Source organism: Salvia splendens, chromosome 9 (genome assembly GCF_004379255.2).
Source record: "Salvia splendens isolate huo1 chromosome 9, SspV2, whole genome shotgun sequence".
NCBI classification, from domain to species: Eukaryota; Viridiplantae; Streptophyta; class Magnoliopsida; order Lamiales; family Lamiaceae; genus Salvia; species Salvia splendens.
This window is the reverse complement of record NC_056040.1, coordinates 6,916,854-6,943,102: the sequence shown is the minus strand read 5'-3', so window position 1 is coordinate 6,943,102 and position 26,249 is coordinate 6,916,854. Positions and strand designations below refer to the sequence as shown.

Genomic DNA, 26,249 nt, shown 5'->3' with positions numbered 1-26,249 from the left:
TTTTTTAAAAATCGGTATTTAATTATAAATAATGCTAAAAAATAAAAAAAAAATATTTTCCAAATCCCAAAAATATGGCCGTTTTTTTCCCGTTTTTTCTGAATTTTTTTGATTTTTTTTTATTTTTTTTTTCCCCAAAATCATCTATAAATACACACATTCATCATCCATTTATCACATCAAATCATCTCTCATTCATCTCTCATTCATAATTCTCATACAAACTATCAACACATTCATCCCCCACTCAAAATCTCAAATGGATTTCACCCATATTATGGCGGAAGCGGAACGCGAAGAACAAGAATACTACGAACAACATCGTGCCGCTTACGAAGCATATGTCGCGGCGAATACCCCTGCTCCTCCTCCTCAACGAACCAGATCAAATCGACGGTACATCCATCGTGACCGGGAGGGAGCCCACGAAAGGCTCGTTGCCGACTACTTTGCCGACCAGCCGCGGTTTCCGGCAGATTACTTCAGGCGCCGTTTTCGCATGTCAAAGCGCTTGTTCATGCGAATTGTCAACACATTGTCCGCACGTGTTGAATACTTTCAAACAGGTGTAGATGCAGCCGGCCGGCAAAGTATCACGGCGTTGCAGAAGTGTACGTGTGCCATCCGACAACTCGCTACTGGGCAAACGGCCGACATGTTCGACGAGTATTTGCATATCGGTGAGTCCACTGAAATCCTATGTTTAAAGAATTTTTGCGAGGGCGTTCGTTCTGCTTTTGGGGATGAATTCCTTCGAGCACCCACCACTGATGATTGCCAACGGTTGCTTCGTCTTCACGAATCAGTCCATGGCTTTCCCGGAATGCTTGGCAGCATTGACTGCATGCATTGGAGGTGGAAGAATTGTCCGACTGCTTGGAGGGGGCAACACTTGAGCGGTCACAAAGGCGGCGGCCCAACGCTTATCCTTGAGGCGGTCGCCGACTACCGCCTATGGATTTGGCATGCATATTTCGGCGTTGCTGGATCCAACAACGACTTGAATGTGCTATATTCGTCACCACTCTTCAATGATGTGATGAATGGTGTAGCACCGGCGATCGACTTCACCATCAACGGAAATATATACCGCATGGGTTACTATCTCGCCGATGGTATCTACCCAAGGTGGTCGACGTTCGTGAAGACGCTCCACAACCCGCACGACCCGAGACGGGTTCTTTTTGCGCAGCGTCAAGAGTCAGCGCGGAAAGATGTCGAAAGAGCCTTCGGGGTCCTTCAAGCTCGATTCAACATTGTGAAGGCCCCGGCTCGGCTGTGGTACGTGAATAATATCGCCGACATCATGTTCACGTGTATTATATTACACAACATGATTATAGCCGACGAAGGGCCGAGGGCGGCTAGCTTCTACGACGAGGACGAAGCCGGAAGCTCAACAGCGAGGTCTCCCCTACGCCGAGGCGAGCATACGACGGTTGGCGAGAGGATCGAGACAAGACACACAATGCGCGATACTCGAATCCACAATCAACTACAAGAAGACCTAATCAACCACATGTGGGCGAAATTCGGCAACGAGTAGTGTCATTTTTAATTTTTAGGATTTTAATTATGTAATTTTTAATTTTTAGGATTTTAATTATGTAATTTTTAATTTTTAGGATTTTAATTATGCAATGTTTAATTTTATTTGTCATTTGTAATATTTATTGTGGGTTTTAAATGAATTTTAATATTATGGAAATGTTTTTGTGTAATTGAATTTTATATTAATTGTGCTCGTCCTTGCGGAAGAGCACAGTTGTGGGTGTTGTGCTCTTGCCAGAGAGCAGGCATGAATAGTACCGCCCGGGCCCACAACCGTGCCGCTGGCAAGAGCACGGTTGTGGATGCTCTTAGCTTCAACCAGAACTAAGCTTATCGAGCACAAGCACAAGCACGTGTCGGAAGTTCGACATTGAGACGCAACACTCGAAAGAACGAGCAAGAGAGCTCCTACATTTGCTATGTTTTATATGTATGGTGTGACTATCCTCAGACGTAATAGCAAAAGAATTTTGAGCAGAATCAGCAACAACATCCAGATTTTTTTTTATTGCGTAGTGTAGCAAAAATGTGCAAGTTTTACCGCCTGCAAGCTGCATTTTTTGTGTTCCTGCAGAGTCAGCCAGCATAAGGAGGATCGATGAAGGCCCAGTTGAAGACTTGCTCGTACTGAACTGCAGCGTTGTCCCACGACATGTTCTTCTCCATCCCACGCTTCATTAGTCCCTCCCACGAAATTTTGTGCTCTATGAACGTCGAAACTGCTATCCGTAGGGTCTGTAGAGACGAAACGACAGATGAGAAATCATATGATATCAGAGCGACCGTTCATGTACGATCACAAGATAAGAACTTACAGTCAATAAACTTTCTTTTGTTAGAGGAGAAAATGCCCACCTATGACAAAGCCCAAGAATTTTCACAAGTTGATGACATACAAAGATCTTGCAATTGAAATGGTTTGAGTCGGAAAATGTCGATGGAAATGACACGTACCCGGTACCTTCGCCAGTGCCTTCATTCGCATATGGGTCATAAGTTTGAACCGTGTCCTGATGAATAGAAAGGTGAGGAGTCAAATCACTTTATTCGATAAACTGAAAAAAAAACGCTCGTAGACCGCGGTGGGTGATCTCACTCTAAGTCCCCCGGTGCAGTGGACAACGGGAACAGTGCCGTATCTCATTGCATACAACTGGTTCAGCCCACATGGCTCGAATCTTGAAGGCATCACAAGTATGTCACAGCTGCAAAAGCTCTACTCGTATCAACAAATTATTACTCACATAGGGCAATCAGTTAGACCAATCATCAATTACCCTGCTGTAATCCTATGAGAGATCGGGACGTTGAACCCAACCCAACCCCGATACTTGTCCTTGTAAGTGGATTCGAGTTGCCTCATCCAGTCTTCATATTGTTTCTCTCCGGATCCGAGCATTACCTGAAATATAACAAACTTGAGTTTGGTAATAATACATGTACGGCGATTTGCAGATATATCTCACTAAAAGCTTCAAAAAGGGTGGCATTTATCAATCGAACAAGGATGTAGCAGTCTTACAAGTTGGACATCATCGTGCATAAGATCTGGGGCCGCTGAAAGAAGAATGTCTACACCTTTCTGGTAGTCGAGTCTCCCGATAAACCCAATCTGTGGAGACATCAAACTTTGAGAAGAACTTAAGATTGAGTAAACCTAGAATTGACTAAAACATGGGAGAACTAAGCTCTCACCAGAGGAACATCGGGTCGGATTGGAAGACCGAGTTCTGCTTGCAGCGCAGCCTTACACTCAACCTGGAATAAACACGAGCAGATAGTTAAGCTAGCTGTCATAGCCATACACTGACGTCGAAAGAATATTAACAATTTTGGGAGCATCACAACCTTTCCAGAGAGGTCCTCAATCGAGTAGAAAGAAGGAAGATGCGGATCAATAGATGGATTCCATTCATTGGTATCAACCCCGTTTGTGATTCCTGCAGGGTCGCATGTTATTATAAGTAAACCGACTTGATTCGTTGATGCAGACATCTCATTATCATCTCACTTCTTTATTTTAATATACTTATGGTTATTAGCCAAATTTACATGTTCTTTAACAGGGCAATCGACACAACATACCCGTCAAAACTGATTTCCGACTGCTTAATAGCTCTTGCAAGCCATATCCACCTTCGGGGGTGGTTATTTCCCAGGAGTACCCCTGCATGAAAAAACGAAAGAGAGTAAGAAAATGTGATAATTACCAGAAAACAGGAAGGCGGTGAAAGTTGAGGACTTGGTTTAGGGTCAATATGACAGAAGAAAACTGATACCAATTTATTGTAACGCCATAGCCCACTGTCAGCCTTACCCATCCCAATACGATCGATATCACATGATTTGTATCATAATATTACCTGGCTTACTGTCACTATCCTGTCAGCAGTGACTATAGCAGATTTCAGAACATTGACTGCTTCGCCAGGGTCGAGAGCATGTGTCCTCGCCCAAGTTGGGAACACCCATTCTAGCGCCTTGTACCACCCAGGAGGCAATCCCAGATTCTTATACGTGACTGCTGGCTCCACACCCTGAACAATTAATAGATAGATCGTGTATTGTTACTACTTAATTACGATAATCAATGTCATTCACACCTCGTCAGTCATCACTGTTCTTCAAACAAGGCAACAAGTAAAAGTTTACAATTTATGTCGAAGCATGTGGGTTCTCTAATGAAATACTTTGTGCCTGACCACATGTCCCCTCATGTTTTTATACGTCATTACACAGACACTTGCACAAAGAAAGAGAGTAGTATGTAAAAAAAGAACTACAGTAGTATGTAAAAATACCCAAGTCCCTTTGTAACTCTCCAACTTATCTCAAATAAAACTGAACTCACCTGATGGGCTAGATTATGAATCACAATTATACTCCGTGCATCCTTGTATACACCATGTGGACGATACTTTGCGGCTAAGAGCCTAAAATCATTGAACAAATGGAAATCACAATTTATATCCACTCGAAGGCAAATTATGGTTAAAGAGAAACATTAGTAATCATCACTTGGTACTGTTGAAAGAAAATCCATTTTAGTCCATTTACTTGTTAATCTGCTCAACAGCCATTTCAAAAACATGCCGTAGTAGCTATGCTTAAGGTGAGAGTTAAAAGACCTTAATAAGGAACCATGAATTGTTCATAAAAGAGAAGATGTAAAGGGTCACATACACAGGAACTAGGCCAGCATGCCAGTCATTTGCAATAAATAGACACTTTTCTCCATAAGTATAACCTCCCAGCGGTAGCACTAAGGGAGCCTCACAAGCTGCGTGACAGAGCAAAGTGAACCGGAACTGTTCACGAAAGAGGGTAAAGATTATAAAAAAAGTGTATTGTTGTTATCGGATAGTATAACACTTGATACTGGAATTGAATATGAAGGCATATGCAGTTAAAATTAATGTAGGAGAAGCCCCACCTGAGCTATAGTGCAGTCTCGTGCTCTATTCTTAATAAGATGCACAGATTCATCAATTACTTTTGAGTGCAGATCGTATTTCTATATCTATGAGATCAGCCACTTACCTGATTATCACCAAAAGCACCAAAACTATCACCATACGGAGTCCCAGGTCGATGGTATGAGGGGTGGTCGACAAAGACCTAATATATGAAAAACCAATGTTGGTTATGGCACAAGATATACAACTGAACAAGTTAAAGACGGCTATCTTTAGATATAACTCAATAATAAGTAGAAGATAGTTGAATCTATTTACCCAATCAACTCCAGCCCTGTATTCATGTAAGAATCCAACCTCCTGCACACCACCAAAGCAATGGATCTTGGTCGGCCTTTCCATATCAACAGCATTCGCAAATTTTTTATCCGATAAACCTCCAACCAAATATCTAGGAGAGACGACCATCACACGGTGACCTCGTGCGGCCAATGCTATCGGTAAAGAGCCACAAACATCTCCCAAGCCTCCGGTTTTCGAATACGGGGCTGCTTCAGAGGTCACAAAAACCACATTGTAGGTGGTGGTGGGTGAAGTAGTATCGCTACTTTTGATTTCTTCAAACAGCTTATCTGCTTCAGCTTGTTGAGTTTCCAAGACTCTTTCATCACTGATAGCTGCAATCGGACATACTTATCCTTAGAACTAGGATTGCCTCAATATTTCATGGAAAAGTTTCATCCAACTAAAATACCCCAACAAAACAAATTTTACTATTGAAAAAAGTACTCATGCAGCTCAATCCACAAAAGAACCCCCAAAAAACAAGATACTACACTCTCAACTTCAGCGCTTACTTCCCAAGCTTCTATCTCATTTAAGATTCTCTTATACCAGAGTAAACGTTGTTCGATTATTCTTGATCTTGACAACGAGGACACATCAAATACTGCAACATGAATCACAATCTTTTTCCACTGGAAAGCCAAAAATGGAAGAGAAACAATGATACATAAAACTAAGTCTTATTCAAGCCAAGGAATCACTCTGTTTATTTGTTTATGAGAAACATGAAACTGCAATCATACTAATATTTAACTCATTAAAACAGAAGCATAATATCCACCAGCAGTTCACTGAAGATGAGATTTTCTCGCCTACCACACATGCAAGCAGAGAGAGAGCGACATTACACCAACATTATACAGACAACGACAGTGATATTTAAGCAAGAGGGACATTAGACCAATCCCACTAACTTTCAACAGCAGATTCATTTCAATGAATCGAAGCCATAAACCCATCCATACTCTTCTAGAACAAAAACACACACATTAAATAATAAAACACAATTGCGCCGATGAAAAACTAAGAAGGATTTTCTCCCAATTCTGACCAGAGTGAGGAATCAAGTGAAAGCCAACAACAGAGCCAGTCCCATCCCTCTCAGCTCCCAGAAAAATTCCCTGCTCCGTCTCCTTATTCTGGGCATTACCCCTTCCCCTACTCGCAATCTCACCCTCTTCCTTATACGATCTCGCCCTAACACAAAAGGACCGATCTTTTCTCTTCCCAGATAACAAAGAAGCAAAGCCCACCTGCCTAACACCGCTAAAGCAATCAACGCCGCTGTTTTGAACAAATTTTACGGCGAGATTTCTCCCAGGGGCGATGTGCAGCGCCTCCATGGGAGGTGGAGGAGAAACGAAGAAGAGAGTAGCCGAGGCAAGAAGCAAGGAATTGAAGAAGAAGTGAATATGAAGGGAAATGTTGAGGGAACAGCGCACACAAAGTAGCCATAGGATCTGATGAAAGCGCGAAAAAAACAGCTGTGTCATGAGAGGGCGATGGAACGGCGTCGTTTGGAAGCCTGTGAAGTTTAACGTATGACACGTGTCAAGTTATGTTGGCCATCATCTCGTGATACTGATTACTGAAGCTGTGGTAGTTACACGCTGTCTATCTATCTATCTATACTTACTATTTAAATACTATATTTTGTTGTATCAACTTGCTAAATTTGTCTCCTACTATAATCTTTTGAGTTTTAGTATTCCATCTTCACAAGTTGATGCAAATTTCAGCCACCAACAGTCTCCGACAAATGGAGATATCATTGTCATGTCCGAATTAGTATGGAATTCACCAAATATGTTATTGATTTGAATAGCTTCATGGGCTCAGATTGGATGACCATGTTTATTGAGTAAGTCTTTAGTGGAAGACTTATTTTTCTTGGAAAAGGACTTCAATTCAACATTATCGGAATAGAATTATCAATTATGTACTATGAAATTGACTAATCAATTAGTAAGATCTAGTTTGAGTTAATTTTTCTTACCTCTAATAATTTATCAATCGAAATAATACAAATTTAATTGAATACTAGTATCAATATGGCCCAAAAACATTACATTATGGGCTGATAGAAGCCCATCTTCTGTATTGCAAACTCGGAAGCCCTAACTCTTCCCGCTATTTAAATCCCCACCCCACATTCAGCGATTTCTTCATTTCACATCAATCTGAATTTGTGATTGGATACAATTTTGTGTTTGTGAAAATGGTAGATTGGTGTTTTTGCGGTGATGATAAGATTGATTAATCCCAGCTCATTATAAGACCTTCTTTGTGTAAGGTCAGGGAAAATAATTACTTCTCATATCTATCTGAGCATTTCGATCCCCCTTTTTTTCTTTTACTTTTCCTTTCGTCCTTGTCTGGCGTTCCTGCTGATGGAATCTTAAACCATGCTAATACTGAATATGTCGTGATTGATATTGATCCTTTCGAAATTCTCCGAAGGGCGCCTCTAATTTATTTTAATTTTCATATTATTTCTCTCTGTGGATTTCCCTTTTTCTTTGATTAAAAAATCTGCGTTTGAAGAAATTCAAAGTGTTTGAGTTAATTTTTTTTCCTTCAAATTCGTCCATAACTTTATTGGTGTTTTACGACCCAATTTCAGATTTGAAAAGAACTTTGGCTTTGAAGAGATTTGTTTCCAGAATCTCCGATCCAACACACGTAATTATGATGTCAAATGTCAACCATTGAAAAATTTAGATAATTTTCATTAATCCTAATTAAATGAGCAGCATTAATATTTAATTATTAATTATATTCATATACTCTAGCGTTTAATAATATCGATATTAATTACAGTTTGGAAATGGATGTAATTTGAATATTTACTTCAATCCAAATAAAAATCGGTTGGCATAATAGTATTTTTCCTTGCTCATGGAAGAATAACTTATTTTCGTGTCAAAATAGTTTTTAAATCAGAAATATTACGTGACTAAGAATAAAAAAGTATACATATACTTATTTTAAAAAACTGGAAATGTCACTTCCAGTCATTTGAAATTTTGTCTAGTAATCTGATTGTTTTTTATATTTATGTAATCTTTCAAAAAAAAAACTAAATGATCGCCCTATATTGGAGGTATACCATTTTTCTGAACAATTAATTTGTATTATATGATATTAAATTGGTGTTGAATTGATACTATTAAATGATTCAATTGAAGGTAGATTGATCCATTGATCACAAAATCTGGTTTCCTATTGTCAAATATAGATGAATAAAATATATCTCCGTCTCTTAAAATAAAAACTAATTTTATTTTGGATTGTTTTTTAAAATTAGAAGCTTTCTAACTTTTTTTTTAATTTTAGGAAGTGGACTTCACAGTTCATTAATTGTTCATTGTTTTTTTTCTTTTTCTTTTTCTTTCTTATTTATTCATTTTTCTCCTCCTTTTTATACTTTACCAATTTTATTTCATATTTTTAAAATTGTGCATTAAAATCAGTTGGCGAGAAGAGCACTAGTAGTACAATATATAGATCTTTGGAAATTGGAATTAACTTGAAACGGAAAAAGAGGCTGGTAAACAAAGAACAAAATTAGATGCAATAATCCCAAGGTTTGGTTCTAAACTTATGACCATTAAGGTCGGAACAAATATACACATTTTTGTTTTAGAGGAGATGTTCACAAAATTATTTATTTCACAACGTTTTATCATAAGTTAATAGACTTGATCACACAACAGTTTTGACTCATGATATTAAGATGAATACTAACATTATTAATATGGATAGTATCACACGAAAGTATGTCTCGAGCCCGATGAGTAAGCCCGATCCTCACTGCTTGACTCCGGGCTGCACATCCACTTAGCCATGCCACGATCTTTGGGGTTCGGGCTTCGTTGAGCCTGATAAGTTGTCCCTCCACCCGAACTTGACGAGTCGTATCCATTGACTCTCTTCGTAGATGAATTCCACTGAATTCCCGGCAGCTGGCTGGGCTGTTTAGTCGCCCCTTGAGTCCGTACCTTTGCTTTCGCGGATTGTGTTGGGGCCATGTAGCTAGGGACGTCCACCATGCACCCTCCTCGCGTTCGTGCTTGTGTTCGTGTATAAGGGCTTGATTCGATACAGTCCCCGCTTAGTCGACCCATAACCAAGTCCATTTCAACCGTTTTCTCAGAAATGTCGTCGCGCGCCACCACCTGTCGGGTGTGGTAGGGTTGCGACGCCATCCATCGCTCCAGCCAATTCCAACCCCACTGCGACTTTTCAGTCCCAACATTGTGCTCATTCATATCAGAATGTACCATTTGTTGCTGACAGCAATAAGTTTGATATTAGATACTAATTCGAATAAATTTATGATTTTAGAGACCAATATCTTGAAAGTTAAACATCTTTAGAACCTGGTTGTAGGCTAGAGCATAGGCAAGAGCTCTGTCCCTCTTGACTTCAAATTCATGCAATTTTCTTGTAGGACTATCTCTCATTCTACTCCTACCCCATTCTTCACTCTCAAACTTCTTCCTCTGCTTCTCCTCCTCCTCCAACTTGCCCCGAAGCTTGGCGTGTGTTAGCTGGAGCCTACGAGCACGAACGCGTGCTTGCACGCGCACAAGCGCTTGCATGCACCGCATGGTCATCTGCGCCTGCTTCCGCACGTTGTGACCCCTAACAAGAGCCTGCAGCCTCACCAACCCCTTGAGCGCGCGCAAAGCCCGCCTCGCCTAAAAATCGACACCACTATAAGCCCATACGGCCCAATTCAAAATATATCAAACACACACTTCACTAACCAGATATCCTCTGTAGTGGGCTTGTATGCGCGTTGCTGCCCTATCTTCCTTCGACTGGCGGCCATACCCGGCCAGCCTAACCACTTTGGCAGCCGCCTGAGCTGCCGCCACTGCTGCCTCAGCCGCGGCTGCTGTGGCCGCGGCCACAGCCATGGCATGGCTCGGATCCTCGCCCACAGGGGAGGACTCTATGCTCTCCCCGTTGGTGAACCCGGGCGAACTCTCGAGGGACACCTCCTCCGGAGCTTCATAGTGCCATTTCTCCACTTCTTCCTTCTAAATCATCAAGACACATGAACAAACCTTCCATGATCAGCCTTATGTTAATTAAGGGTCAAGATTTGCACTAACATATCCATTTTCATCTCTCAACATCAAGATCAAACAAAACTCCAAAACTTTACAAGATCTATCAACAGAAAAAGCATAGGTTGTGAGTGAGAAGTGAGTCAATCAGAGCACATGATGAAAGTTGGGGGCTTGGTTGGAAGGAAAGCAACATGTGAGAGAGTTGAGGCCATGGTGTTCTTGTTTTGGCCTTTTCTTCATTTGGGACCATACAAGTGGTCGCCATTCTTACATGATTGGATTTGGATACACCAATAATCTTTAATGATAACATCATTACAACCAAAATTAACATTAGCTTCTTGATTACTGAGGATAATCTTGATTGTTGTCTCCCAAAATGGAGGATTTGATGGCATTTAATAAACACTTTCACAAAGAAGGTAATGTGGGAGAAATGATGTGTACTAACAAACACAAGTTTCATCAAAGTATGCTAAGTGATCATCATTCATCACAAAAATTGGTCATTTTCTCACATACAAATGGAGAAAAGAGAGTGATGAACATTCCAAGCAAAAAAACTAACCTTTTTTTCAGGGGATTCTTTGGTGGGAGACTGCTTGAAGACTTTCTTCACCGACGAAAACCAGCCGCCACCGCCGCCTTTCTTCCCCATTTTCCGGCCACTGAAAAACGTTACTTGATCATGTAAACATACATATTAAAAAGAATAAACGTAGAAGAAATGATGATGAAGAAACAAACCAGAAAGGCTAGTGATCCTGCACCATGTTTGTTTCTACTTTGTGTCTATTTCTTGATATGTGAAAGTTTTTAAAGCGCTCCAACTAAATGAAACCGTAATACTATTATCAGCATGTGACTAAAATTAAAGAAAAATAAAGGGGAAAGGCAGTACATGTAACAAAATGTATACACATGATATGAGTATATATTTGGAGAGAGAGAGAGAAAAGTAAAGTGATTGCCCGCGCACTTGCTATAGTATTTAATCGTTCTCACGGGGGTAGCTGCACCATTACAGTTGTGATCACCCAATGGGAAGATGACAGATGTCGACTGCATGCCCTCTTCACCAGGTTACTAATAATATACACATTCTTCAACATTTCATAAACTTATGAATATGAATATCCAATATCCCTCTTCTCAATGTTATCACTTAATGTTATCACTTATCATAAATGCTACACTTGATCATGAAGAATATCGACAAACATGTAATATGATATGCTCACTTGATAAATGATTTGATCAATTTAGTACTCCATCTCACATTTAAATATTGTATTTTATTTTAGGATAAAATTGGAGGTTGCATTGCATGCTAACCAAATAGACCCCTACATTAAAATGATTTAGTGTTAAAGAAAGCATGGCACTACTTTAGAGGTTGTGTCAAATTTTTAAAAAAAATTGTGACTAAATTTTTATTTTATTTTATTGTGGATTTGGTGTGGCCATTAAGCTCGCATATCACATACATCTCTAAACATCATTAAAAAAAAGGTGGTGTACCTAAATAATAAAGACATTGGCACTTAAAAACTAAAATAAGTTAAATAGTATTTAGTTTATTTTTTACTCCATATAGTATGAAAAATTCCATTAAAAGATAAAGCTACCAATAACATTTTGGTGATTACTAGATGAAGTCTTCAAAAGGCAATTAAAAGGATAAGCAAGAATACAAGATATGTATGGATACTTATTTCTATCTCAAACAGAAATGTTAAAGTATCAAATATATGCAATTATATGAAAGATTGAATTTACAATATCATGAAAAGGACTTTTTAAATGTCAATTATCACTAAACAAGATATTATAATTAGGAAATATATAGGACCACAATGTCAAAATTAGAAAGCTGATATTTTAGATTCAAGAAAATGAATTATAACAACAACTAACAAAATGAGATTATTTCCAAAAACTATCATCATAATTATTTAGGTTGTCGGGTGTCTTACTAAACACGCTTGTCAAGATAAATGTCAATTTTTCTACCTAATCAAACATTTCCTTCTCCTCATTATTATTATTATTGAAAAATATTACGTCAAATATAATACTTACATGAGCACTATTATATATTTTGATACTAATATTTGAATTCATTAATTTTTTAATATTACTAAAAATCAAATATCGATTTGTTCATTTTCTTTACAGCTTCAAATAAATAAATAATTAAAATGATAATCGAGCTTTGGAATTTATATAATTTATATATTTGATAAAACAATACAACTTTCCTCTCGAAATATGCAGAAGATTTGTGTATGCTATAATGCTATAACATAAATTGTCTTTCGAATAATTGAATTATATATGTTCTCTATTTCTCAAATAGGTAATTAAGCTTTATTCGAGAATTCCTATTTTTGTAGCTTATGGGTATTATAATATCGAAAAAGTAAACATTAATTAGACGAATGTTACTATCAGCTAGTATGAATGGTCGGTCAAGGCGATCGAGCAGTGGGAAAAAAACAGTATAAAATTAAATCATTCACATAAAATCTAAATTAAGTTTGCTGAGCTGTGGAGTTTCATTTTCACCACCAGTTTTATGATATAAAAAATGTAGTTGAATCGCTATAAAAATCAATGAAGACCCTCTAATTTAGGTAGACTCGGATTAATGCATTTTACGTACATTAAAAGGAATTTAATGATTTTGTTTAATTGTTTTGATTATCTGCCGAAGCATTATGACGTTTCCTATAATTTACTAAAGAGATGCTCGGGCATTTTTGTTGTTCTATTGATTAGCTAAATATTTTAGTAACAAACTTAACAATAATCAAATTATCAGTCTTAATCAATTTCTAAGACAGATTAATGTTTCAAATATGATTAGGCATTGGTAATCACATTGGTACACGGTGATGGGGTTTGGAGCCCTTTGCACAACAGAAGACTTGTACAAAACAAATAAATTAGACGTAAGATCTATTTGACAGATTATGGATCAATCAATTCACATGTTAACACAGAATTGCATGCTAGAAAGCAAATAATTATGCTTAAAGAATATAAATCCTAAAACATTAATTCTATGGTTTAAAGTTACCGATTTGATTCTCCAAAGAATCGTCGATTGTTCGCGCCTTCTTCACGTGATGGTCTTCAATACTAGACCACAGATCTTCTGACTGGTTCGCGAGCTGTATTCCGAAATCAGTGTGGGCTGATCTTATCAGAACACTATGACTCGAATAAAGAAGACATAACTTCTCACGGAAGAGGAGCTGAAATTTTCATCCCCTTCCCTAATTGGAGAGGGACGACATTTTCTGCAGAGAAAAATAATTAATTTCGTCTCTCCTTTATTCTCCTATTTATATTAAGTTCATATTTGGGCCCAGTCAGGGATTTATGGAGGTTTGGAGGTTTGGATGTGGCCTCACCAAATTAGCTTTACTAATTAAATTGAACTCACAATTTAATATAAACTTATATTGGAATATTACGAGCAGCCACTACAGAAGTAATATTGCACTGCACATCCAAATCCGAAATTACAAGTAATCCGGGTTTCCATTTTATTTAAATATTTATTTCCCGCGCTTAAGATACAAATGTCCATTAATTAATTGAAGTCTGTTATGGACTTAATTAATTAACATCTTATCAATTCCAAGAGTGGACTTAGCAAGAAACACTTATTTATTATTCATGGAATGATTAAATTCCAACTAGTCAGTTTCCGAATAATAAAACCTTGTTCAAGCTCCTCTTGAGGACATTATCAAACGAAACTCACCTCGCGCACGATTCAACATAATAGCAATCCTAGCACCGCTAGATATTAATCACCACTACCCAATATATCATGATTATTGGGTTGCGAAAAAACCGCACCATTTGATAAGTCAAAGTAGTGAATAATCAATACCGTATGCTCAATGCTAACGTATGTAGATTAAGAAATATTTATTTATCAAGACCTAGTCTTTCAGTAGATAGCATAAAGACACGTCTTGATGTTAGATCCATTCAGTGCTATACCACACCAACGTCATCTTATTTCAGAAAGGCTTAGAAATAATCGGACTGACATTGCAACCTTTCACGATAGGTAGTCTAAGCCTATCTGGATTGTTAAATTCTTCTTTTTCTTTTGCAAAGCATTGCATAGAACCGATTGTGTTACCTTAAAGTGGACGAAACCCACAACCGGTCTACTAAGCAAAAGACTTAGACTTTGTTTGCTTCTTATGCATTTAAATGTTTATAAAACATCTTATAAATGCACAAACAAACACAATGTAATAATATACTGATTATATTCGTGCAAACTGCTCGAATAATACTGAATCGGATTAAAAGTGGATTGTAGAGTTTTTCGTATACAAACAAGATTCTATTCGCACGAACTTGCTCGAAACATGCTTTTCAGTATACCAAACCTAACACACGGAACCCATGATTTTCTAAAATTTTAAAAACAATTAGCGATATTTCATTATTTATATTTGGAAATGTGTCTAGTGAGGTAATAAAAATATGACTAGTTCATTGGGAATATGACTAGTTACATTTAAAAATCTACTATAGTCTATATTTCTTGACAAAATTAACTTGGTTCTTCTGTATTTGATGTACAATTCAAATGTATTTTTTAAACAAATTTGGGGGTAGTTTTCTAATTTTATTCATTTTAATGAATTTAGGTAAAAAAAAATTGACTTGAAAGTTGTTAACTTAAATTATTTTTACATTATTTTTACTAAAAAATGCTACCGATATTGCATCGTTGAGATCTTTTCAAATTTCAACAATATATTTAAATTTAACAAAATACTCCATAAAAGTTCATGATTTTTACGAAAAAAAAATAGTTAATTGTCTGTATTTATAGAGCAACCGATAATGCATTATTGAGATCTTTTCAACAATACATTTAAATTTAATTAAATACTAAAGTTCATGTATTTTAGAAGTATAAAATTAAGATTATCAACATGGTTCAAAAAGTACAATCGATGGTTAAAATATTGATTGATTATTCCAATAATCAATGAGTTGTACAAGGGTTTCTTTTTAAGAAATCAGCTGCATTCGGTTTGCATACCAACTGTTTGCGTTTTTGCCCATGTCGACTTTCCTCATGTTCCAGTAATTCATTGAATGGAAGCTTCATAAGCAGGTAAATTTGGTGCTTGTGCAACCACCTCATGCTATATGTTTCATGTTAATCACATAAAAAAATGATCTTTGCACGAAAATCATAATGAATGTTGCTTGGTTTTGTAGATATACCACTGCCACTAGATAAATTGCCCTTGGAATTTATCAAGAAAGATAGTTTATCGACTTCTGAAGCCAAGTAAGTCTCTCTATATATAGTCTTATCCGATTCTGGTAATACTGTGGCGTTTGTACGAGTTAGCAAGTTCAAATTATGACACTGAATGAGGAAAATATTTTGGCCTTCCTCTGAAACAGGGGAAAGAATCTTGTAGTTTTGGTTTCAACTGGAAGTTAAGGTATTATGATAATGCTATATAGCGAGAGTTATGTATGATGATGTCTACTCTGTGTAATTGGTTAGAAGCAAATGATTTATTGATTACATATTACTCCACTACGGAATCAAAAACAAAACTATGAGTACAATACAGATACATGTAGAAGAAAGAGATGGATGGATTATGGAGAACTGGAGACTGGGAAGAAGAGGTTCATGCAATAGTAATCTCTAAGGTGCTAGCATTGTTATGATGGAGCATATGTACAGAATCAGTTGCATCTGTAAGCCAACTCTCTTCCTCATTTCCAGCAATTTGTGTTGATTGTGATGATGGAACCTCTGGAATCTGCAGGCGCTCCACATCACCTTCTAACATTTGCAACACTTGATTCATTGATGGACGATCATCCGGATTCATTTGTATGCACCATAACGCAACTATTGTCATCTTCCGAACACTCTCATCCTCATCATTACTATTGTTCTCCTCCGCCCTTTCAATATTAATCTCCATGCCTTGTTTAATGTGGTCATATATCCAATGTGGGAAATACTTCGTAGAATCATCTTTGTTTTCCCTCAACACTCTGTTTAAGCCTAGCATTTCCATCAACAACATCCCGAAACTATAGACATCCACCTTGGAAGAGATTCCGCCTATACCTCTATTGATGAGTTCTGGAGCAACATACCCTATGGTTCCTCTAATGGCTGTTAACGTTATTACCTCCTTCTCTACAGAGCATAACTTGGCTAGCCCGAAATCAGATATTTTGGGGATGAAGTTATGGTCGAGGAGTATGTTGTGAGGCTTGATGTCAAAATGAAGAATCTGGATGTCACACCCTCCATGCAAATACTCAATTCCTCGAGCTATTCCAACAGCAATATCAAACTTTGTATTCCAATTTAAGTAATTCATTCTTTCTCTATTGAAGAGGTATTTTTCAAGAGAACCATTGGTCATGAAATCAAAGACGAGAGCAAGCTTGGAACCTTGTGCACAATAGCCAACTAGTTGCACCACATTGACATGACGTATTCTTCCAATAGTTGTTATTTCATTTATAAAGTCTTGCTCATTTCCTCCGGATTGCACCAGCATTTTGACTGCTACATGATGCCCGCTTCGGAGCTTTCCTTTGTAAACACAACCATAGCCTCCTTCACCTATTTTTTCTTGAAAACCTCTTGTCATCCTCTTTATGTCTGAATATGAATATCTGATTTGTGAGAGTTTGTTATCACTCTGGAGGAAGGATTCTATAATGTTACGGTCGGACAAAGACCTTCTTCGGAATTTGTATATCAAAAGCCACAACATGAAAGGGAAAATGATACCCCTTGATAGCAAGACGATCAAGTCTGTCATGTCAAGAAAATAATCAAATGCATACTATGCTTCCTCAATATTTGCACAAACAAAAGGTGTGACATTAAAATGAATTTTAAATAATTTATAATACTATTGGATAATTTAAATATCACCTTAAATTCAAGGGATATAACTAGGCCGGTCAAAATGTGGATATCATGTATCCAAATCCCAAAATTTGGGTAATTGGATACCCAATATCCGATTTTTCGGGTTTCGGATTGGGATCGGGTATACCCGATTTTAGAGTACCACAAAAAACTTAAAAACCATGAACGCACACCTCCCTCCCCTCTCCTGCCACTGCTCTCGCCTAGGCGCCTCCCTCAGCTGTCGTCCACCGCCGTGGCGCTGCCTCTCCCTCTCTGTCTGATCCTGCAACGAGCTCTCGGCCCTCTCCTCTCCCAGCACTGCAGCGCGCTCTCGGCACTGCTCTGCCCAACCGCTGCCGCTGTCAGCTCGTCATCAACCAGCTTTTTGTTGGATTCTTTGAAGTTTCCTTTTTTGTATTGCTTTTTTGTTGGATTATTTATGTTTGAAGATGATCTTTAATTCTATATTTGTTTAGTGTATCTTGGTGTGTAGGTAAACTCACTGTAAGAAATTAACGACAGAAGGCAAACCAGATTAAGAGCATTAGCAATGGTTGGGCCTTCACATAGGGCCCTTCTTTTTTTTATTATTTCCACATTATCATTTTTTGAAAGGGCCTATCTCCCCCACAATCCCTTTTCTTTCCATTTCATTTCCACTTCATCATTATTTTATTTTAATTCTTTAGCACTTCTACATTTAATATGTTATTAACTTAATCAAATTAAAATGTAAAAATATTATAGTACATGAAATAAATTTTAATTTATCTCAAATATGTGACAACTTATTAATTAATTAAATGAAAACCTAAATTATGCCATCTCAAATATAGTCATTAATTTAATAAAATTATTGGTATTTAATAAAATTATGGGCCCACTAATTTATAGTTTAAATATAAATTAGAGTTCCATTTTCTTAATCTTTCACAACAGCACCCTTTCTTCTTCTTCCTCTCTCTTTCTGTTTCAACAAAAAAAAAGAGGAAGATCATAGGGCCGATTGTTGTCCCTCTCACCACAATGGAGGGCCGATCAACGCCCCATCGACGGCCTTTCTGCCGCAGTGGTGGGGCGATGGAGGCCGATGGGGAATGCCCCTCCATCGGCCCTCCATTGTGAGTGCTCTAAGAAGCCTTTAATTGTAATACTAGTTTGTTACATAATTTTGTAGACCTGTGTTTTATCATAGCTTGAACTCATTGTAGTCAATACACGATTTTTCCAAATTTGAGACTAAATGACAGAGCATGCATCAAACTTGTTATATTCCAAAATAAAATTAACATACATCTAAAAAAATAAACCCCAAAATCGGGACTGGATACCCGAGTCTGGTTTCCAGGTACCCGAAATCAATTTCAGATCGGGTATCGGTTATCAGTTATTGGAAAATTTGGAATCCGGTAGCCGAAATTTTCGGATCGGGTATCTGTGGTTACCCGATTTGACAAACCTAGATATAACAATTTAAATCTCTTAATTTGGTCTAAGTATGTTTAATACCATAAGAATTGAAAATGAAATACTCCGAATTAAATGAGTATTAATTACAAAATTTCAAGTTTCTGAATTATTCCATCCATTCACAAAACAATGTGTTTTTTATGCTCAAATGATTTCGTTTTATTTTTACTACTATTATTTTTATTAAATAGATCCTATATTCTATCAACTAATTTTCTTTCATATTCTAAGACAACTTACCATTTTTTATCCAAACGAATACTCGTCGTCTTTTGCCACGTTGGCACTTCCGGTGAACACATCAGTTTCAATTTAAAGAAAATTTAATCTTGGGAAAAAATTAGAAAAACTCAAAGTTAATGTATTTAGATTAAAAAATATAAGTTTGGGGAAAAACCAGAAAAAAAATGACTTCATTTTCCTTTTTCCATTAATTTATAATATATTCTCAAAACTCATGGTGAATCAAATTGAGACATATAATGAGAGACAAAGGGAATATCATTTTATGCTATTATTGTTATTTTTAAAAATAAATAAAAAAATAAGAAAAATGAAAATTTGTGATTTTGTAAACTTTTCAAAGTCAATATCCCATGCATGCTTAGGAATATTTGGTGAGAAGTTTGAATATTAGTACTATAAATGAGGAGTTGAAAAGTTGTAGTAGTGAGTAGAGCAGAAACTAAGAGCGCACCGATGGCAACTGCTACTTGAGCCAGCAGCGGGTTCGATGGCACGACATATGGGACTCTAACTGCAAGCACACCGAGTAGATGGAATGCGAATCCATATATTCTACGGAATGTTGATCCATTGAACAACGGGTTACTTATATGCTCGTGCCCTGCACACCCATCGAGTGGATACATATGGTAAGCACACAAGAATATACTTGCCATATAAAAATACAGACAACTAATTAAAAACAAAGAATTCTTACCCGTGTATAATATATATCTCAATAGCAATAGAATGTGAAGTACGAGTAGTGATACTGTGGCGAATCCACATATGGTGAATACAGGAGGGATTATTGCTACACACAACATACCTGCAACTTACAAGCAATAAAATTAGTTGATTGATATCTGAATTTCTAAAATTAATAAAAATGAAGAGGATATCATATCAGAAATGAAGAACTTACATGCTAGGAAGACCACAAGAATTGGGAGAAACCCTGCAGATTTGAGGTACATACAACACATGAGTAGACAGTAGAAGTGATCAACACCATTTTCTGAAATATATGTGGGAATCATGCCTCCTTTCATGCTTACGCTGAATTAAGGAGACTTTGGATGTTCCACACCAGGGGCAGATGGTGAGTTCAAATCCATACAAGAGGGAGTCATGGATTTCTGAAAGCGAAGCATTGTTCAAATCCTTGAAATTATAGTTGCTGGATGTCATCGCTATGGAGTCTAATCGACAAGTGTATGGCATCTCCGAGGCCTTCATATTGCCGACTCTGATATAAGCATATCTATGATGATGGGATGAGTTAGAGACGCAAGGAGTATTGATATCAGTAAAAAGGGATGAATTCCTCAACGGATTTGGGCAGCTTATCAAGTTTATAGGCAAGGAATTAATCGGGAATAGGTGAGTATAGGCATATGTAGAAAAGGTGGGAAAGGAGCAGATGTCGTCATTGTTTATGGAAGCATCAACCAGCCTCATGATGGAGTTGTCGTAGTTGATTGCTTGGACATAGTATTTGTGAGAATGAAGGGAGATGGAGGTCACATTATTTTCACATGATAATTCAAATCTTGGATCACCGCAGTTTTTGGGGTCGCCAGTGAGGCGGAAAGGGTAGCTGATGTTGGCAAAGATGCCACATGAAGAAGGAGGAGGGCATATGATGGCATCACAAGATTCAAACAAACTATGGAGTGAAAGAATCATCATCAAGAGAGATGAAGAAGTGATGAGGTTTTGATGTGTTGAGATCATGGCTCTCATGGAATTAATCATTACTAGATGTTTAACAAAACCCCACAAGAAACTGATTATGCAGCAGCACCAACACCAGCATACATTCATAGTCTATTAGGGTGGTGTTCGGTTTCCAAGATAAAATAATACCAAGATACAATCTAGGATTGAGTTGTGAGATTATTTTAGTCATAGGGGGTTAGCTATGACTAATTATCACATGATTATCCATATAGGATTGAGTTGTGGGGTTGGATCTCATGAACCAAACACACTATAAATTTAATCAAGGATACAATCTTGCAAACCGAACACCCCCTGTATAATTGGGTGGACATGATTAAAGTATTTAAAGCAGAAGACTCCAAGTAAGTCTAGAGTTGAGTTGCTCATTTTTTTGATGCTGACCACACCACGTGTCGTATATTGAGTAGTAATTACGTATCATCCGGGACAAACTAATTCAGTCACGACAGCTGATTGCAGACAAATTTAGAAAAAGGCTAAATCTATTTGTTCGTATAATATTTCGTGTATATTTCATGTGGTTTCTTAGGAATAATTTTCAAGGTCTAACCCGAAATGATCAGATTCCTTTGAATGATGATATAGTGTTTAATTCTTACTAGTACAACTTTGTTTCACAATGACTTTCTCAATTTATTCCATTCACCTAGTTCATTAAAATATCAATGACTAAGGGTTACCAAAGTTTTAGCTAAATTAAAGGTGATACTAGCATTTATGATTGTATGGAAGGTAAATATTCTCAAAAGTAACGATTGACTTAAGAGGTCCAGCAAAGACTTAGTCAACATGTAGTGCAACTTACGCAAATGCAAAATTTCAATAGATTTCAGTAATTAATGACTTTGCTACGAACGGGGATAAGGTTGACTCAAAGTCATTGAAGACCCACTCAATGCCAAACAGATTCTTAATTATGTTTCCTTTTTTATATAGCACCAATTTTGATTTATTTCCCGATATATACTCCCAAATCATTGTAATCCAAATTACTTAGAATATTGTGGTAGTATATCTTTTAGAAAGTTGTTTGGTTGCATGTTTACTTCTGAGTTGTGACTAAATTGCATGTTTAGTTTTATATCTTGTTTGGTTCTTTTTTTACTCTTTAATTATCTTGTAATATATTTTAGTTCTCTTTTATTGCATTTAATATTTTTATCTTTTTTTTTTGTTTCTAAGACATTTAAATTTTTGTTTTTCTATTTTTTTTAAAAATAACTAAAGTTTTCTTAAATAATCCTAAAAATGATTTCTTAATAAAAATAACGCACTCTACAAAAGCTGAAATGAGATAGTTAAAAGTATTTATTAAAAAAACTAATTAATATTTAGGGTTGGAAATAGTTAAAATGAATAAATTCACGTTGTCTATAATAAACATGATACAAATTTTTGTGAATAAACTTCTATAAAAAACTTGTAATATTAGTGCTTGGATGGTTATCAACCCAATGTCTAACTCAAATATAACTCAAAATCATCGGGTTCTTATTGAATAATTTGTGTTTAATATAGATACAAGACTTTGTTACATAATGACTTTCTCAATTTATACCATGCACTTAGCTAGTCTATTAAAATGACGACTAAGGCTTACCCAGTTTTAGCAATATTAAAGGATGATGATAAATATGATTGTATGGAAAGGTAGATATTCTTAAGCAACTTATGCCTTACTCCTCCGTCCCATTACATATGAGACAATTTTTTAGGGCACAACTTTTTATGAGTAAAAGAAGTAGAGAGAAAATATATGAGAAAAGATAAAGTAAGATAGAAATAGAATGTTGCTTTTTGTCATAAAAGAAAATTTCTCACTATACTTATAGTGAGACGGCCCAAAAAGGAATATGTCTCACCTGTAATGGAATGGAGGGAGTATGACTTATGAGCTTAACAAAGGCTGAGCAACTTCCGCAATGGGACAACTTGAATAATAGTCACCTATCAATAAACATGTGTTCGCTTTACTAGATTTCAGTAATGACTTTGATATGAATGGTGGTGTGTTTCTTAGAGTGTCCACAATGCGGACAGCCACGGAGGCGCTCAAGATATAGCCATAAAAACTTGTCCACAACCACATAAATTTGTTCAGCCCAATAGTGGACACGTTACAGTCATAAATCACATTATTTTATCAATTGTTGTATATTTTTATTCAATTAGAATGAAAATCATCGGACGATAATAATTAGAAAAAACACATAAATTAATTTTTTTTAAAATTTAAAACCAAATATTCGTTGTATTATAAAAAGGGGAAAATTATACAACGAAAATTATCGACATCACACAAACAACGCTGCCTTGCATATCACGATGTGCCCGCTCCCCTACTTACCCAAATCTCTTCAACCAAATCGGCCTGAAGTTGGGTATGTGTTGTTTCCCTGCGCATATCGGTGAACCGTTGGATCAAGTATTCATTAGTATGTGGTACACCCATCTGCAGGGGCGCGGTGGCAACACCGTGACTTGAACTAGCAGCATCGTCCGATGCCCAACGCTCTGCAGCAAATCATTCATCATCTATTATCATGTCATGCATACATGATATCAGCGACATAATTTTCGTGCCAAACTCGTGTCGGGCACCGTATAATGGCCCATCGCGCTTGGAGCACACCAAAAGCTCGCTCAACATCCTTCCTAGCACCCTCTTGACGTCGTGCGAAATAGTATTTTTTCAAACCAACCGGATGCCGGATTGTCTTGACAAATATTGGCCAACGAGGGTATATCCCATCTGACAAATAATATGCTTTGTCATACCGTGTGCCGTTGGCCACGAATCTGACTTCCGGACCCTCACCCCCACACTCGTCATTGAAGAGATGCGACGACTGCAGAACGTTGATGTTGTTGTTCAACCCTACGATACCGAAATACACATGCCAGATCCGCAACCAGTAGTCAGCAACGGCTTTCAGGATCATTGAGAGGTGTTTGCTTTTGAATCCAGTAGTGAACCGCCCTTTCCAAGCCACCGGGCAGTTCCTCCACTCCCAGTGCATGCAATCGATGCTGCCCATCATCCCTGGAAAACCGTGCACCCTCCCATGCATATTAAGCAGTACCTGGCAGTCCTAGGCGGTTGGCTTTCGTAGATACTCTGGCCAGAAGATGTCCTGGATGCCCCTACAAAACTGCCTCAGTACCTCTAGGCTAGTCGTCTCACCCATATGTAGGTATTCGTCGAACATGTCAGCCGGCCCAACATAGGCAAGCTGCCTAATTGCAATGGTGCGCTTCTGAAACATCGACAGCCCGATCTGGCCGCTGGCATCACGTTTGAGGGTGAAGCACCTATACCGCTCTGCCAATGACGTCGCTATATGGATGAAGAGCGGTTGCGACATTCTGAAACGCCGACGGAAAATCTCTGACGGATAACGGGGGTTATCGCCAAAGTAGTCATCCATCAGCCGCTGGTTAGCTCCGGAATGGTCACGTCAGATTGTCCGCCGATGATGGATAGGACGAGGGACCACCGCCGCCTCCCGCTCCGATTCCTCCTCAGCTTCCTGCTACACCTCTTCAACCACCGTATTAAACGCATCATCGATCAATTATTGATAATCGTCGTCATCCATTTTTTGAAAGTTGAATAGAGAAAAATTTAGAAGATTGAAGATTGAAATGGTGTGAAAATAATGAAAGGAATGGGTGTATTTATAGGGAAAAAATGAAAATTTAAAAAAAATTAAGAAAAAACGTTTCCAGCGTCGCGGCGCCGGTCCCACCGCCGCTGGCTCGCCGCCAACGCGGCGCATGGCCGTTCACCCACCCTCGCCGCGCCCACCCATTTCCGCAGCAGTAGGGAGCCGCGGCGCCGCCGAGGACGCGGTGGCAGCCGCAGGCTTCCTATTGTGGACACTCTTAGGGGAGGGGCAAATAATTTTTTTTCTCTTTAAATGTAGGGGGCAAATAGTATGAATTTACAAATGTTAAGAGGGTACTAGTATAATATAAATGCCTACATAGCTATGAAAAATTGAGGTGGGGCATTTGCCCCTTCTCATTCTACACTGGAAGATCTGTATTTGTTTCCCACTAGTCTCTGTCTCGTGCAGATTCCTGTTAGGACCAGAGATGGCATAACAGACAGAGTCGTGGTAGATGAAGAGTCAATTGGATCCGAGGGGCGTGGACGTGGGGCCAAAATCCTCTACGGCAGAGGGTCATTCGAGTGCTACTTCTCACAAGATAAGGCGCATCAGGTGTTGGTGATGGCATGCGAGTATATGAATTATAGTCTTGTCGTATCTATGGTCTGATACGATCTTTACGGCACAGGCGACAGCTGCATAGACGAGCGAAGGAGAGGGCGAGCAAGAGCTTCCGTCGATCGCAGCATTGTAGATTTAGGCTAGTAACAAGACATGTACCACACCATGTAAATAGCAGGAATGATGATCTCTCTCTCATAAATATGACTATGGTTTTCAATCCAATACAGTTACCAGTGGATAATAAAATTTAACTTAGTTGGTAAGACAGTTTCACTTTCGTCCAATAGTTGGGATTCGAGTTAACATGGATAAATGTATATATAATATCTTGAGTCTCAATATATCAATTTTCATTATTTTTTTCCCACCAAATTAAATATTTGATCCCAATTACTAATCTTGAGCAAGACCCCAACGAAAATCCAATCAGATTCTTTCGATTGAGACATATAACAATATTTTTTGTTAGGTGGATTTAGTCTTATCCGATTCTGGTAATACTGTGGAAAATATTTTGGCCTTCCCCTGAAACAGGGGAAAGAATCTTGTAGTTTTGGTTTCAACTGGAAGTTAAGGTATTATGATAATGTGATACGATCCTAACTCTCTTCTATTATAATTATTTTATTTAGATATCATAGGGATTTAGCATATCTCCTTTTATTATTTTGTTTAGATATTATATGGATTTAGCATATCTTTTTTTGTATCCACACATATTATAAATATGTGTGGAGTCTTCCATAATATTCATTCAATGAAATACAATATTATTTTGGCCAAGTCCACGTGTGATTCTTTGAATCCCTAATTCCTTACGCTACCTGCTGCCCGACGGAAGGTCTCCGCGCACAGCCGGAACGTATATCTGATCTGTAGCCGTTGCCCGAAGGGTTGGAACCCGTGCACAGCCGCCCAGATCTTTATCTCCGCCGACCCTCACGGGCGCCGGATTATCTTTATCTCGTTATTGTCCGTTTTATCGGATCGTTAGGGATTTAGGTCCTTAACAACTGGTGCTTTCATCGTGATCTCACCCTCCCACTATCTCGAACCGAAGCTACACCGCTGCCCGACGGAAAACATTCCGCGCACAGCAACTGCTTTGGTTGCCGAGTCCCGCCTGTCCGCCGAGCTCTAGCCGCCGGACAACTCTACTTCTGCAACGCCCGACGGGAAAGATTCCCGCGTGCCGCTCATCATCCACCACAGCCACGCTTCAGTC

The 26,249-nt window shown here is 38.0% G+C and overlaps 3 protein-coding genes and 1 non-coding gene across 5 annotated transcripts; 1 reads left to right on the top strand and 3 right to left on the bottom strand.

Moving 5' to 3' along the window:
• Positions 1 to 1,935: 1,935 nt before the first annotated feature.
• On the bottom strand, positions 1,936 to 6,981 carry LOC121748543 (soluble starch synthase 1, chloroplastic/amyloplastic-like). 2 transcript variants are annotated; one of them, XM_042142968.1, is made up of 15 exons: positions 6,364 to 6,974; positions 5,286 to 5,644; positions 5,092 to 5,169; positions 4,735 to 4,859; positions 4,403 to 4,484; positions 3,915 to 4,088; positions 3,637 to 3,718; positions 3,400 to 3,491; positions 3,247 to 3,309; positions 3,074 to 3,163; positions 2,829 to 2,953; positions 2,648 to 2,756; positions 2,506 to 2,561; positions 2,367 to 2,406; positions 1,936 to 2,286 (listed from the first exon to the last, which is right to left on the bottom strand). In XM_042142968.1, the coding sequence occupies exons 1-15, from the start codon at positions 6,803 to 6,805 to the stop codon at positions 2,128 to 2,130; spliced, it is 2,076 nt and encodes a 691-aa protein (XP_041998902.1). In that variant the 5' UTR covers positions 6,806 to 6,974; the 3' UTR covers positions 1,936 to 2,127. The 2 variants fall into 2 exon arrangements, with proteins under 2 accessions (XP_041998902.1, XP_041998903.1); XM_042142969.1 differs by lacking the exon at positions 2,367 to 2,406 and having other exon boundaries at positions 2,131 to 2,286; positions 2,407 to 2,561; positions 6,364 to 6,981.
• A 567-nt stretch (positions 6,982 to 7,548) lies between these two features.
• On the top strand, positions 7,549 to 7,648 carry LOC121749954. The gene has a single exon (XR_006039756.1). It is a non-coding gene; the product is annotated as a small nucleolar RNA snoR69Y (small nucleolar RNA).
• A 1,215-nt stretch (positions 7,649 to 8,863) lies between these two features.
• On the bottom strand, positions 8,864 to 11,346 carry LOC121748859 (protein IQ-DOMAIN 5-like). Its single transcript, XM_042143408.1, has 5 exons — positions 11,141 to 11,346; positions 10,962 to 11,061; positions 10,085 to 10,360; positions 9,695 to 10,015; positions 8,864 to 9,604 (listed from the first exon to the last, which is right to left on the bottom strand). Exons 2-5 carry the CDS (start codon positions 11,049 to 11,051, stop codon positions 9,080 to 9,082), a joined length of 1,212 nt encoding a protein of 403 aa, XP_041999342.1. The 5' UTR covers positions 11,052 to 11,061; positions 11,141 to 11,346; the 3' UTR covers positions 8,864 to 9,079.
• Positions 11,347 to 15,922: 4,576 nt separating this feature from the next.
• LOC121749072 (LEAF RUST 10 DISEASE-RESISTANCE LOCUS RECEPTOR-LIKE PROTEIN KINASE-like 2.5) lies at positions 15,923 to 20,798 on the bottom strand. Its single transcript, XM_042143684.1, has 5 exons — positions 20,099 to 20,798; positions 19,966 to 19,998; positions 19,759 to 19,869; positions 19,513 to 19,662; positions 15,923 to 17,243 (listed from the first exon to the last, which is right to left on the bottom strand). Exons 1-5 carry the CDS (start codon positions 20,796 to 20,798, stop codon positions 16,090 to 16,092), a joined length of 2,148 nt encoding a protein of 715 aa, XP_041999618.1. The 3' UTR covers positions 15,923 to 16,089.
• Between the last annotated feature and the right edge of the window lie 5,451 nt (positions 20,799 to 26,249).